The 14960-nt window shown below is 45.7% G+C and overlaps 2 protein-coding genes across 5 annotated transcripts; both read right to left on the bottom strand.

Annotated features, from left to right (window-relative positions):
• Positions 1-23: 23 nt before the first annotated feature.
• On the bottom strand, positions 24-8662 carry LOC120667157 (uncharacterized protein YtfP-like). 4 transcript variants are annotated; one of them, XM_039947207.1, is made up of 16 exons: positions 7549-7692; positions 6183-6501; positions 5918-6109; positions 5694-5807; positions 5491-5578; positions 5252-5397; positions 5059-5160; positions 4693-4764; positions 4503-4602; positions 3777-3859; positions 1136-1213; positions 960-1058; positions 805-855; positions 679-735; positions 504-600; positions 24-415 (listed from the first exon to the last, which is right to left on the bottom strand). In XM_039947207.1, exons 2-16 carry the CDS (start codon positions 6330-6332, stop codon positions 327-329), a joined length of 1518 nt encoding a protein of 505 aa, XP_039803141.1. In that variant the 5' UTR covers positions 6333-6501; positions 7549-7692; the 3' UTR covers positions 24-326. The 4 variants fall into 4 exon arrangements, with proteins under 4 accessions (XP_039803141.1, XP_039803142.1, XP_039803144.1 ...); XM_039947208.1 differs by having other exon boundaries at positions 559-600; positions 7549-7688; XM_039947209.1 differs by having other exon boundaries at positions 34-415; positions 559-600; positions 6183-6485; positions 7549-8662.
• On the bottom strand, positions 8395-14704 carry LOC120667155 (plasma membrane ATPase 1-like). Its single transcript, XM_039947204.1, has 21 exons — positions 14166-14704; positions 13592-13711; positions 13398-13496; positions 13143-13280; positions 12906-13040; positions 12634-12813; positions 12336-12542; positions 12092-12211; positions 11895-12014; positions 11685-11807; positions 11451-11555; positions 11187-11331; positions 10805-10969; positions 10485-10723; positions 10370-10402; positions 10062-10143; positions 9811-9971; positions 9474-9659; positions 9210-9392; positions 8945-9123; positions 8395-8662 (listed from the first exon to the last, which is right to left on the bottom strand). Exons 1-21 carry the CDS (start codon positions 14217-14219, stop codon positions 8566-8568), a joined length of 2871 nt encoding a protein of 956 aa, XP_039803138.1. The 5' UTR covers positions 14220-14704; the 3' UTR covers positions 8395-8565.
• Between the last annotated feature and the right edge of the window lie 256 nt (positions 14705-14960).

Here is a 14960-nt window from a genome sequence, read left to right as displayed (position 1 = left end):
GTACTGAATGTTGACAGTTGAGATAGAAGAAAATTGCTCGATGTGCATTCTGATCAGTCAAGTACAATTCACAGCTTGTTCAACTAGATTGTAACTACCATCTTTCCAGACTGCACGTTGTATGCCTAGATTGACTCTACATTGACCCCATGTTAGGCTAATGTTACCTTCCTGGTGTCTTTCAAAAAACAAAAGCTAACTAATCTTGGTTATCTTGGATATCTTCAAAATTAGTAATATCCCTGAATCATCACGCAGCTTGCAGTCCCCAGATGATCTAAGAAGATTCTTTCATCGCTCAATCCACATTTTCTTCTATGATCTTTCTAGTTGGAAGGACTGGTTCTTGTAGATTGCTTGTCAATGCCAATGTGGCTATGCTTGTGCCAGCTATGTACCCACCAGTCCATGCATTCTGTGGAAAACAAACAACTAATGCATTACACTTCTCACCGAAGAGTTTATGTTTCCATTCAAATTAGTCTCCAGAGTCCAGACTGAACCTTTTTGCTCCCGCAACAGAGGTAAACAATTCTTCAGGAAATTTATACAGCTTACCTGAAAATTGAAACCGCCAGTGACCCCGTCGACATTAAGTACCTGCCGCAAAATCACCTTCATAAGGTATATTGTGTTATTGCTAGTCCTAAATACTGTGAGTTCATGATCGATATTTACCTCTCCAGCAAAGAACAGATTTGGTTGTTTCTTGCTTTCCATTGTGCCAAGTGATATCTATAACAATAGGGACACAAATCAGGTCTGTGTGATTCATGTTCAAGAAAACTGCAGTTAAGACTGAACCTCTGAAATTGGAACACCTCCGGCAGTCACAAATTCATCTTTAAATTGTCCCTACATATGATGATAGATAATTGGCAGTTAGTCTTGGCAAAAACATTGTTGCTGCCATATTTTAGACGGGGAAATTTCAGTTGGCATATAATGATATTGCACACCTTCCCAACAACCTCAAACATCCATTGTTTTAACCGAACAGCTATTGCACTTAGATGATTATTTGACATCGAGGCCCAGTGCATATCACCATTTAAACTCTGCAAAGACAAGACTTCACCTGATGAAATATCTGATTAAAGCGATGAGTAAAGGGTTATTTCAGTAACATTATGACCTCCTGTTCTAGCAGGAATCTCCAAAATCTTTTCACTAGCCCAAACTCCATGGGAAAGGTGTTATTTACTTTGTGCTTCTGCAGGGACCAACACTTCTTAGTTAGTATAAAAAAACACTCTTTAGTTCAACTTTATTGTTAATTGTTGATAGAACTGGTCATTTTATGTCCTGCAGAGATTGTGTGCCTAGCATGCTCATTTTTATCTATCAGGGCAGAATTACATAACGAGGATGACAGGGTGCAGTTGCAAGTGGGAGCGGAGGACCTCAAGATGAGGGTGATGCAGCTCCACCCGTGTGAAGCCCCTGCAGAAGACACACAGGAGTGGTTCTTCTACAGTGAGAGGAATCACGTGGAGTCAAAGAACAGGAGATCAGTTGTCTATCATGCTGTGTCAAAGCTTGTTATTCTGCATAACTTTTGTAGCTCCTACTGTCTGTCTCTTGTATTGTTTGGAAAACAGTTTGTTCTTTTGCCCCCCTAGAGAGTCAACCTGCTGCAGTTGATGACATCTGGGATGACCCCTTTGTCGGTTAGTTTGTGTAGGAAAGGTAGGATGCGTATAATGTGGTCGATGTATTGCATTGAGCCTCTTGGGCGGTATATATAGAGTACAGAGACTTGGGGGGCAAGGCACCTCCCCGATACATATGGCAGTCCGGGATTACATATCGTAACCTACCAAATATACTCTAACATCCCCCGCAGTCGTAGCGGTAGCAACACGAACGGTCAGACTGGAGAACAATGGAGACGTATCCCCCCTACAGTCGGAACTCCGATGCGAAAGCTTTGACTGGAGACTCATGCAGATGATAGCCCTTTAGTGCCGTAGTAGCCGAAGTCGAGGTGGACGTGGTCGAAGCCGTGGAGGGGCGCGGGTCGAAGCGTCGTCGAGGTGCTCGAGTCCACAAACTCAGCAGCTTCTTGCCGAAGACAGCAGCAGGACGGTGCGGCGGATGACGATGGTAGACGGCGCAGTTTGCGACTTAGGTCACGCTCAGGACAGGGGTGGCAACGGCGTAGGTTGCAGCAAGTGTCGCGCTCAGATCAGGGGTGGCGACGACGTCTTCCTTCAGGAACATCGGCGGTGATGTCCGCGCGAGAAAGGCTGGAGGCGCAGAGGCGTATCGAGCGCCTGCTTGACGAAGACCGGTGGCGAGTGGCGCCACCGCCTGAAAAAGGCGACGACATCGGTAGGGTGGCTTGATCACGAACGTCGTCGCTGCAGCCTGGAAGGCGCAGCAACAACCTCGTCCTTCGGGAGGGTCGACGATGAACGGCGACGAACGGCAGGGCGACGCAAACCGATCTTAGATCGAAAAAAAATAGCAGCAGCATCAAGGCGAACCTGCGGGTACAATCTCGGGTGCACCAAGTGATGCCCTCCCAAACCTTATCCTCATCCGCCTGTTGGCCAGAGGGCAAAGGAAGGAAGGGGCAGGAGCAGCCCGAGCGGCTCCTCTGCTCCGGCCGCGCAGCAGCCCGACGACCCCCAGAAGCCGCCCCCGCAGCCGCGACCTTGCGGACGGCGGCATAGCGTTGAGGGAGGAGGGGAAGCAGGCTCGCGGCGGCGCGTTGGAGAGGACCGGTGGTGGAGGGTGGCGGCAGCGCTGCGGCCCGGCGTGGACATCAATTGGCGATGCGGCGGCCCGCCGGCCCCGATGGTGCAGTGGCCTGGCATCCCCGCGGTGGTCCTCCGCAGCCACACACTCGCACTCATGGCAGCGGTGCGGCGGCGCTGGTAGGAGTCGGGGCGCCTGGCCTGATGCGCGGGAGGGGCGGGCGGATCCGGATGTGGAGCCGAGGGGGACGACGACGCGGAGGCGTGCAGGCCCAGTGGCGCCCCCATGGCGATGTGGTACCCGACGGGGACGTCGAGCGGTGCCGCCATGGGGCGGCCAGGGAAGAGGTAGGTCCTTCTGCTGCTGGTTGACGACGACGGCGGCGCGGATCAGAGAGATCTGCGGCGCATCCTACGAGGGCGCTGCCCCCGGCGGAGATTGATCTCCCCGGGGGCGGCGCGGGTTGCAGCGGAAGCGGCGGCGGCTAGGTCAGGATCTAAAACCTAGGCATCTGATGCCATGTAGGAAAGGTAGAATGCATATAATGTGGTCGATGTATTGCATTGAGCCCCTTGGGCGGTATATATAGAGTACAGAGACTTGGGGGGCAAGGCACCTCCCCGATACATATGGCGGTCCGGGATTACATATCGTAACCTACCAAATATACTCGACAGTTTGCAACAGTTTTTTGTGATTTCGTTCTCAAGTAATGAAATCCAGGATGACCCCTTTCTGGGGAAAAAATAGGAATGTTCAGGGGAGGAATGTTTCTCTAATGAATTAGAAGGTCATTTAAAATGTTAATCAAAATGCTCCAATGTGACAGTGACCAGGAAGCTACAATTATTATCAGTATTGGTAATAATGCCAAAGCAAGCCAAAGAAAAGCTATGAATTAGTAAGATTCAAACTATTGCAGGAATTTGCGAGAGATGACTTTTTTTTCAACTTATTATAGCAGAGACAAAATCAATAGTAGTGCGCCAGTAACAAATGCTGGTCCTGACATGAAGATCTAAGGCACTAACTTAAGCATATGTAAATGCAATAATGTAAGGGAAGAAATGAACCGCATGCTGATCTTTGTAGCGGAACAGGATGCCTTTCACGTCCTCAATATGGATGTTAGGTATGAAGTCAACCATAACCTTTCCTGTGTTGAAAGAAATGTATAGATTTCAACAAGGAAAATGGATGCTATTGACTGTAAGCTTTCCTGTCCTCAATTTCATGTGTTTGATGATAGACAGAGGAAAAAAAAACTAAAAATGAGCATTGGCTGAAGAGGCAAAGCAGTAAAGCTTGGATCATTTTTCAAAAAAAGCAGTAAAGCTTGGATAACAGAACAAGGAGAACGTGATATGCAACATATGTTGTTTACTCGACGGGGTGCCATAAAGTGCTAACCATCTCACTTATTAGGAAAAGAACAAACATTCTAAACAATAATAAATTTGATATTACAAAGTACTATAGTCTATCAATGTCCAAATTCTCTTAACAGCGTTATAAAATTTCTAATATGAAATTCAAATATAGTTGCATAATTAAGAAATATGCTAACATGCATAATTCCCTAAATGAAAATGTTAAAAGCCAACCATTTCATTAAAGTAGTAAATGTAATAAGGGAAGAGTACAAGATCTGCATCTTCTGGATGTACTGAGTACAATAATCCCTGACCATTGCTTCACAATACAACAATGATAAGGGGTTAAAATTAGATATATCACAAGAGTGTCATCGCCCAGTTGTGAATCTACTGCATTTTCTGTGAATTTTCATTGCATTGTACCTTGGTAGTTGCACTGATGTAGTTCACGTGCTCCCCATGCAGACAAACGCAGAACAACTGGACCACTGAGCCCCCAGTGCGTAACTAACATAGGCCCAATCTGTTAAAGGCATTTAGTGTAAGCAAATGCGCATGACAAGTTGACTGCCTATCTCATCAACCCATAGCTGAAAATAAATGGTATGTTCACCTGAGTTAATTCCGGAACATTTTTTTGCACGCCATCTAGCTTCAATTTTGCTTTGACTACTGGAAATGTAACCTACACAGCAGAAGAAAAGGGTAAAAGATATTGCAGTTCAGTACTGCTGTTAACTCGAGAAACAAAATCCAGCTGTGTAATCAGGTTCCTGTTATAAGGCACAAGTCTTGATGCTTAATCATGTTCCTTGGTAGAATAAACTATAAAAAAAATAGGTAAATACACAGACGAAACTTATGCAATTTGGCTGCACAAATTCTGAAATATCACCCTTTCATTCGAGAAACACCGCTCTTTTATTACTGGAGAGTAATTCTTAGCATCAAAATGGAAATAGCAGTTGTGGATGCATACCCCAGCAAGATCAGCCAATCTCTTGTCTGCAACCTTAAATGTGAATAAGCTGGGCACTGGTGAAATAATGGAATGGCCGAGTTGTGCAGCTATTGAATAGCCCTACAGGTAATAAAATGGGTAAGGATGCAACTTTGTGCCCTATGATATTTTGACAAGATGCAAGGATGGGCGTAAACAGGAACTCCCAGACCTGCTGGCTGCTACCTGTAGCAACCAAGACATAGTTAGCAGTGATGTAATCAACAAGATCAGCAGTACGCTTCTCAACCTTGAGGACAAACTTTCCATGCTGAGTCACAGATGCACTGGACACAGCTTTGCCAGCCTGCAGAGAAACTTCACCGTTTGGTTTTGAATTGGTCAGGGAGTGACTGACATGTGGGGAAATTAACAGCAAAGTTAATATCAAAGCCAATTAGCAGAAGGTACCTCCAAGTCTCCTAGCTTCGTTTAGCAGGCAGTCTACTACTGAAGCTGAATTGTCAGTGACAGGAAAGACTCTTCCATCATCTTCCGTCTGACATGGCAATTAGCAAGGGGAAGGGAGCAACATCAACAGTTTGCTTCAGAGGAATGCACACACAGACACAGATGCTGAGGCAGATGTGATGTCAACAAAGCTTGCTAGCTACCTTAAGCTCCACACCATGGTCTGTGAACCAACGCATGGTATCCTGCGGGCCATGAGCGGCAAAGAACGATCCTCTGAGCTCCTTGTTCCCCCTAGGATAATTTCTGGCCAGTCCCTAAACATTGTCATGTGCCAAGCAAGCAAGCAGGCTTATAAATGAATTAAGGATAGACCGATATAGCAAATGCTAAGAAGCACGAGGCTGGATTGCGCATATGCACATACCACGGGCTCAAGATGATGGCCATTGGTCACGTTGCAGCGGCCACCGCCGGAAACCTTGACCTTGGACAAGAACCTCCCTTTCTCGATGACGACGACGTTGAGGCGGGGCGCCAGGGTCTTGGCCCTTATGGAGGCGTAAACCCCCGCCGCGCCGCCGCCCACCACGACCAACGACTGCTCCTCGTTGTCTCCCTAGACACATCGGCATCGCATGGCGTGAGGCGTGGGGGGTGGGGGGTGGGCGGCAGCTGTAAGATTGATTTACCTGCTGCTCGTGGGCGTGGTCGCCCGGGGTTGCGCAGACGAAGGCGGGGGAGGAGGAGGAGGAGGAGAGGTGGCTCCTGCTCCTGGAGAAGGCGGTGGCGCGGCGAGCGGTGGCGAGGGTGGGCTGGAGACACGGCGGCCATGGCGGCATTTCGCCGAACAGCTTGCTATCTGCCCCTCCGCTGGCAGCTGGCTGTAGGAGGTCGGAGCTCGCCTCATGAACTAGGCCGGTTCAGTGCTATGGCCCGCAGCACCACTTTCACTCCCTGGGCCTAGTTGAGCGGTTGGGCCGGAGCTGCTTCTCCTGCTTCACGATATACCTAAGATAGTATTGGATCCTCTTTTTTTTTAAAAAAAAACAATTATAATGATCCCTTAAAAACCTAGATAACATTGGACAATATCTGGGTAATTTCTGTATAAAATGTAACTGTATCATCTTTATACTCCTTGCAACGTACGATTGTTCTCCTTCAAAACTATCCAGATGGTTTCTTTAAAAAAAAAACTATCCAGATGCTCTAGTCTTTGATGTGTGTGTTTCTGGCCGTCACACAGCTAGGGGTGGTAATGGGCCATGGCCCTAATGGCTTCTTCACAGCCCAATAAAGCCCTTAAAATTTTTAGTTCAAAAATACATATATTTAGAGCCCGACCCTTTTAGGGCCCGATCCTTAGATTTTCTAGTTCAAAATGTTGGGCCCTTTACCACCCCTACACACAGCAAAGAAAGGAAGGAGTATTACCCAATAAATACCCACACATATCTTTGCAGCAGCTCCAACCATCTGGCTGTATGATCAGTGAGTGTTATAACACAACTATACAGCTTTGGGTAAAACCATGTAGGAATTCCCAGTTACCATAGACTAGTAGTAGTAATACAAATTCAACTGCTAGTACATGGGAGCGGGAAACAAAATCCATAGTCCCCATTTGATGCAAGTGGTAATCAAATACATGTAAGGGGGTGTTTAGTTAGTGAAAATTTTTGGATCAAAGGTCACATCGATTGTTTGACCAAATGTCGGGAGGGTTTTTCGGGCACTAATTAAAAAACTAATTTCAGAACTCACTTGGAAACCACGAGACGAATCTTTTGAGGCCTTTGACCACATCATTAGCACATGTAGGTTACTGTAGCACTTATGGCTAATCATGCACTAATTAGACTTAAAAGATTCGTCTCGTCATGTACATCCAAACTGTGTAATTAGTTTTATTATTTAATTACATTTAGTGTTTCATACATGTGTTTAAAGGGGAGGTGAAAAATTTTGTGTGAAAATTTTTGGGAACTAAACGGCCCCTAAAGAAACAACAATGATATACAATAAAGGAACTTGAGCCAGCAAGATGATGATTACCTGGTAGCGAATCAGCCTCCCATGGTCGGGGGTGACGGCTTGGCACCTGGCGCTCAGCTAGCTCTCGGTCCTCTATCGTTGGTGAGGTCGCCGAATTGGTTGAGGCCGTACAGGTGGTTTTTCCCGGCGGCGGCGGCGTTGAGCCAGACGACGACGCGGTTGCGGGTTGCCCTTGAACAATCTGTACCGGCACTCCTCCTACCGACGTCTCGATCTGTAGGCCTTGCCGTACTTGGCCTTCCATCCCACGAACATCCGGCGGGTCTCCTGCTCGTAAGATCGCTCCCCAGGCCGGACCCCACCGTACCCGCGTTGGATCTCCTCCTTGCCGTACTTGGCCTTCCACTCCACGAACGTGTCCGCTGCCGGCGGCAACACCAGCAGCATCGGCAGCGACACCAGCATCGCCGCCGCAAGAGCAACCGCTGCTGTATTCCTGTTCAGTGCTATGGGCCGCAGCGCCACGATTCTACTACTTTGGGCCGTACTGGGCCGAGTTGGGCCGGAGCTGCTTCTCCAGCAGGCAACAGGTACATCTGCAGATCTGGAACCATGCACATTGTTGAAGCATCTCAATGCTGACCTTCCTTCCCCCACTTCAGTTCCAGCTCCATGCATGATGCATTTCATTTCATTCATTCATGGAAGCTGAGGCCCGCACATCACATGCCATGCCATGCCACACAGAGCTAGCCACCCAATCACAGGAGTTAGTGATCTGCCTGATTGATGAGCCCTTGCCCTCACACCCAATCATCCACAGCAAGAGAGAAACAACAAGATCCCATTTCCCATCCCCTTCAAGCACTTATGCAGGATAGGTATAGGATAGGCGACAAAAAGACAGAATACAGAGAGATCAAGCGATTCCGTCTCATTTCAAGTACTTGTCTGGGGATGTGACTCCAGTTCAGTTAAATAAAACAAAGAGAGTCCAGCCACCGTAAAAGTCACACTTCGGTGGCCAAAAAGAGAAAGAAAGATTTTTTTAAAAAAAACTTCTGGGGACAGGCGATATCAAACCGTGTAGGACTGCTGGATGGTCTCAATGTCGAGCCCCTTCAGCTTCACAACAGACTCCACATGTCCCTTGAGTGTGTGAAGCTCCCGCAGTCTGCAACAATCATCCACAACCCCATCAATCAACTTCACATAATTATCAAGCAACCTTTAAGTACCTCTTTTCCTCAAAAAAAAAATCCTTAAAGTTCCTCTTAACCATTGCCTACCAGTAGCGTACCACAAAAAGCACTTTTCATCCCCACAGATGGATCTATCAGTAGTAATAATAACGCATTCATGGCGAAAAAAGGACATGGGTGGGCCTAAAGATAGTATACATAGGAAAACACTAACTATTGCTGGTATTGAGCAACAAAGTCATTTGTGGCCCTACCTTGCAATCTCAGCCCTCCTCTTCGCCTCTTCAGCCATCTGGTTCAGCTCATTGTACCCAGCCTTCTCTGGGAACATCTTGGCATCCGGTGCCTGCAGCCCATGGAGGGTCCTCTGTGCATGTGCCCACTTCAGCTCCCTCTCCTCCTTGCCAAAGTCCTTCTTCCTTGTGAATGCAATCTACAAGAAGATGATGCACGTTAACCACACACGATACCCAACACTCCAACACACACCTGGCACAATGCATATTATTAGTTGATTACCCTTTGCTCAATGACCAGATCCCATGCTTTCCCACTCAGAGCATATCGGATGAGGAACTTGATGATATCGAGCGGGAAGTAGAAGATGATGTTGTAAAGCCACACAATACCAGCCCAGCCCCACCCAATGCCTTTGATTGAAGTGAATGCCCAGTCAGCGTACACAGCAATCAGCGTAGCAATCTGCAATCAAACGTGAGATTTTAGCTCGATGCAACTTAAAACTCCCGACGTACCTCAAAAGGAAAGGGACTAAGAGCTCACCAGCTGCGCAACCAAGAATGCAAAGACCAGTAGAAACCCTGGTCGCTCAACAAATGACCAGCTCCGGGACCTCGTCACGAAGATGAGAGCTTGGCTGATGGTGCTGACTTGCAGGTAAACAGCAGAGGCAAGCTTCTGGAAATCATCTTGAGCAGTCTTCTCAAGGCTTTCAACATGAAATATTCTCTGAAATATTTAATTGAAGTAAGAAAAAATAAGTAAAGGTCCTGAAGAGTATAGAAGTTCTCTAGCCAATCCTAATGTTTTTTTTTTTAAAAAAACCATAGATTCACTGAAATCCAAATGCAGTTAGTTAACTCATGACCAAAATCCTTACTGGGAAAAAGTCTGTCTTGTATGCAGCCCAAAAGAAGATAACAGTCATCATTGCCTGATATCCACCGAGGACAACTCCAGTTGTGAAAATTTCAGCCAGCTTCCAGCTGTCAGGTAGTGGGGATGGTTTTACACGATCCTTTGATATAGTCATTATGGTACCTATTCATCACACCAAATGGTCAAACAGCATTAGAACTTTTCCTCGTTTCTACTTCAATTTCTTTCAAAGACAAAGAGAGAGGAAAGTACCATCATTTAGAATTGCTATGATTAGGACCATGAATGGTGGGAAATCAAATTTCCAAATGAGGGCAAGGAGCATAAATCCAAGCTGTCAAGTTTAAGGAAAAGGAAAGTGGTAGTTAAGTCTTCGAGCAATATTGCAGGATCCATGCATGTGATTTCAAAGCTAGATGAATATATTATACGAGGCAAGCATGGGAATATCACAAACAGTTCTGATTCTGTTGAATTCGGTAGAATCCCTGAATCAGGATGCAATGACCTAAAAGTTTCAGCTTGGAAGTATTGACTACTGACACACAAGGAAAACTTACCACGATACGGATGGTTATCGACACAGCATAGATCTGCCATTATAAAAATGCATTAGAAAAATAGCACAAGGAAAAACATAGCATAATTGAGAGCGGACTTCCACTTCTAGCATACCGTGTAATTCTTCATACGCTGGAAAATTGCGCGACTGGTGAGCACAGCACTAATGATAACACTAAGTCCAGGTTCCGTGAGGACAATATCTGAAGCACTCCTGGCTGCATCAGTTGCGTCAGCAACAGCAATACCAATATCAGCTTTCTTTAGGGCTGGAGCGTCATTTACTCCATCACCAGTCATTCCACAGATATGCTTCCGTGCTTGCAGACGTTTCACAATCTCATACTTGTGTTCTGGAGATAAACAGTTACTCAATTAATCCAGAATCAAATATTTATGCCTCCTCCCAACAATTCATTACTTAAACACCATACCAGGGAATACACCAGCAAAACCATCAGCTTTCTCGATGAGATCATCAACTGGTAGAGCAGCAATAGACTCATCCTTGTTTTGTCCTAACAAAGCAGAAGAAGGATACATATTTGTACCCATTCCAAGGCGACGGCCTGTTTCCTTTCCAATTGCCAGCTGATCACCTGAAAATTAGAAAACAAATCAAAACAATGGGGAGCAAGAGAAACCTAGAGGAGTCATGTCAGTGTGATGAAGCCCCCACCAGGCCATAATGTACTTCTATCAAAATATGTTCTGCTGATGAGAAGGATTACATCGAAAGCACATTCACTCAGAAATATGAAGTTGTATAAATAGAAAGGGAAACATTTCTTTGATACTGTTCAGCTGGTTGTAAACCTGTGATCATCTTGACATTAACTCCAAGGTTGAGTGCCCTTCGAATTGTTTCAGCGCTGTCATGTCTTGGAGGGTCAAAAAGTGGCATGAGACCAACAAAGTGCCATGGGCCACCAGGACTTTCTTTCCTCCCCTCAGGTACTTCCTACGTAAGAACCGAACAGCTCACCACTAAGACAACATATGCATAAAACTGGTGAATCTATAAGCTACATCCAAGATATGCAAAGTGTATAGCAAGCCAAGTGTGCATTGTCTTCTCACCTGATATGCGACAGCAAGTGATCTAAGTCCACGCTCTGCAAATTTATCAATCACAGCATGAACCCTCCTCTCTATCTCTGACTTGTTGTGAGCCAGATGGAGAATCTGCAATTCATTCATTGAGTATATAGCATGATGTTATATGCAATGATATATAGATCTGAATGAAATGCTTTCATAAAGAAATGCTGAGATATCAAGGCATAATTAGTTAATGCTTGATTCATGTGGTACCTGCTCAGGTGCACCCTTACTAACACGGAACATTTTGCCATCACTGTCGATGTATGTCAATGCTGTTCTTTTGTCAGTAGGATTGAATGGCAGGAAGTGAACTTCTTGGATACCAGCACGTGCCTTCACGAAAACATAGACAGACTCAGCTCATCAAGTAAGGAATGTAATGATCAGTCTCTGCTTAAAGCCTTTAATAATGCAGCATACCTCTTTAGGATCAGCTAGCATCCCAACTATAGCAGTATCAATAGCATCTTGGTTTTCTGTACGGGATGCTCTAGCAGCCATGAGAATCACTTGATCCTGAGTAATGCCTCTTTCAAAAACCTGGATTACAAACTTAAAGTTATTTAAACCATACATGAGATAGCTAAGAGAATGCTAAATGGTTGTTCTTGTCTCACTTCAACAAGGTTCTTGTCCACAGTAAGCTTGTTCAGGGTCAATGTTCCAGTTTTATCACTGCAAAGAACATCCATGCCAGCCATCTCCTCAATTGCAGTCATTCTCTTTGTGATAGCTCCCTGGATAAACATTATTAAACTAATTAATATTATATCAACAGAGATTAAAAAAATGTAAAATGTGATGATATGACCACCCATAGAAAAATAGAACAACAACAGATGTGATGACCCATTAACAAACCTGTTGAGACAAACGGTGAGACCCAATAGCCATAGTTACAGATAAGACTGTCGGCATGGCTATGGGGATGCCTCCAATGAGAAGGACGAGGAGATTGTCGATCCCAGGGCGGTACGCCCTGTGCTGAATAGGATACATGACAATGATCTCAACAAACATTCCCACAGCAATTGAGCATATACAGAAGTTCCCAATAGACGTCAAGACCTGCACCAATCAAGTAACAAATATAAGCAATGGTTTACATTGACAATTCGGTCCAGAATACATGCATATGAGATAAAGCTGTCTATCTTGCCTTCTGGAAATGGCCAACTTGGTTCGTCGAGTCAACAAGGTGTGCAGCCTTTCCGAAGAAAGTGTGAACACCAGTGGCAATAACAACAGCTTCAATTTCACCTTGTTTGACCGTCGAACCAGAATAGACGCCATCACCAGGACCTTTGGTGACCGGGAGTGATTCTCCAGTAAGGGCAGACTAATTTCACGCAAGAGAAGTTATGAGGAAAAAGATCACTATGGATCATCAAAGGCTAAATGGTTTAAGAAAGTGATGACAATGCAAAGAACCTGATCAATCTTCAAAGGATCCCCCTCAAGGAGGCGTGCATCTGCAGGTATAATGTCTCCTAGTTTAATACTGACAATGTCTCCTGGTACAAGAATGGCTGCCTCTTCCTCAGTCCATCGGCCATCACGAAGAACCTGATGAAAAAATAAGTCGGTTCAGACCTTTGTAAGGGCTCAGTAGACACAATCTTCATGCAAAACATAGCCAGAAACAGCATAGAGTGGGTGGTAACGGACCTTGGCTTTAGGAGCAAGACGAGCCATGAGGGCAGCCGCAGCATTACCAGCATTGTTTTCCTCGATGAAACTTATTGTTGAGTTGATGACAAGCAGAGTTATGATACCAACAAAGTCCTGCCAATCCGGTGGTTTCCCCTGATGACATAATCACAGGACAACTAAAATTAGTAAGGTACACCAACTAAAAGAAAACAGGGGGGAAAGAGCTTGAAAATGGAATTTGAAGTCTGTCCACAGGTTTCACTGTCTTACCCCTCCGTTGGCAAGAGCAATGGCCATGATTGCTGCAGCCTCCATGACCCAGGAGAGTGGATTCCACATGAATCCCAAAAACTTGAGAATTTTGTTCTCCTGCGACCATCAAAATCCCAAATTGAAGCAATAATTACAAGTGTGAAGCTGACAATTCGACACAACCCGCGTGTCGAGAGAAAGGGTAATCAGACCTCCTTCTCCTCGAGCTTGTTGGGGCCAAAGATTTCAAGGCGCTGCTGCGCCTGCTGGGTGGAGAGACCCTCGCGGCTGCATCTCAGATGCTCGAACACCTCCTCAAGTGGGCAGTTCTCCTGCAGAAATGATGAGCAACACCAGTTGAGTGACGCAATTCCATACCTCGACAACTCAGCTGATGAGCTGAGCAACACCCTCACTGAATTGTAACAAGTTACAGGTATGACCAGAATCAGACAGTAGCAGAAATATGTCAATGTCTCTACGACGTAATAATCCTTGGACCCAAAGGACGAAGTGGAGCTCCGAATAGATTTGAGAAATAGGCAGAGAAATGGAAAAAATCCCTATGCCAAAATGTCACCTATAATTCGGGAATCATCCACAGAACAAGGACCAGCATACAGGTTATCAAGGCCTTTGCTAAAAGATGGGATTTTCGTAGACCACATGAACAGTAATCTAGGAAAAAGGAGCCGAGAAAGAACAGAAAGGCGCAGGCTTTAATTTCCCAAGAAGTCGCCCGTGCAACAAGCCAAAGAGAAATTTGGGGAGAAAGTAGAGCCATACCAGGTCGACAGCCTCCTTGAGGACGGCCTCGAGGTTGCCCTCCTTCTCAGCCATGGAGACGGGCTTCCCTCCTCACGGATCTCCTTCCCTTCTCTCCTGTCCGTGCTGTTCCCCTTCCAGATTTATATGCAGCAAACAGGAAAGCGCAGCTTGCTGGTGAATGTGGCTTTTCACCTCTGCGTAGATGGATGGAAGGGGGTTGGGTGAAACTGCGTGGGAGGGGAGGGGATGAGGTGGCCTGGCAGGGGTGGTGAAGAACTGGCGAAGAAGAAGGGTCAGGCCAGGGTGACAGCAAGTAGATAGGAGTGGGAGTCCACAACAACACACATGGGATGGATGGGACACGCACGCCCCCACCCAAGAGCAAGCAGAGGAGAGAGGAGACAACCAAGATCCTGTGTGTTCTGTGGAGCAAAACAAAATCAAATGGATAAAAGCAAGAGCAAGCATGGAAACAAAGCACAAAAATGAAATTTCTATTTCATCGTTGGACTTCTTCTTTTGAACTGATAGTCTGATACAGATGTGTCCTGTGGGGTCTTGGGAAACTTGTGGTTTGGTGATAGAGAGACTTATTATCTTGGCTTGCGTGTAAAATGACGACAGAGTATTTTGCATCACGTTGTACCTTTTCAAGGGCATGTAGAAATCCTTTGATTTAATCTGAAAACCTGTTTGAATGGAAACAGGTATTTTGTCCATGAACCATGCATAGTTCTAGACCATACATATATGTCACTTTCATCTCTTGAATGTCACTCGTCTTGTGCTTTTTATGCGAGGAAATGAAAGATT

This window comes from Panicum virgatum, chromosome 3N (genome assembly GCF_016808335.1).
Source record: "Panicum virgatum strain AP13 chromosome 3N, P.virgatum_v5, whole genome shotgun sequence".
Lineage (NCBI taxonomy): Eukaryota > Viridiplantae > Streptophyta > Magnoliopsida > Poales > Poaceae > Panicum > Panicum virgatum.
This window is presented reverse-complemented; position numbering and strand designations above follow the sequence as displayed.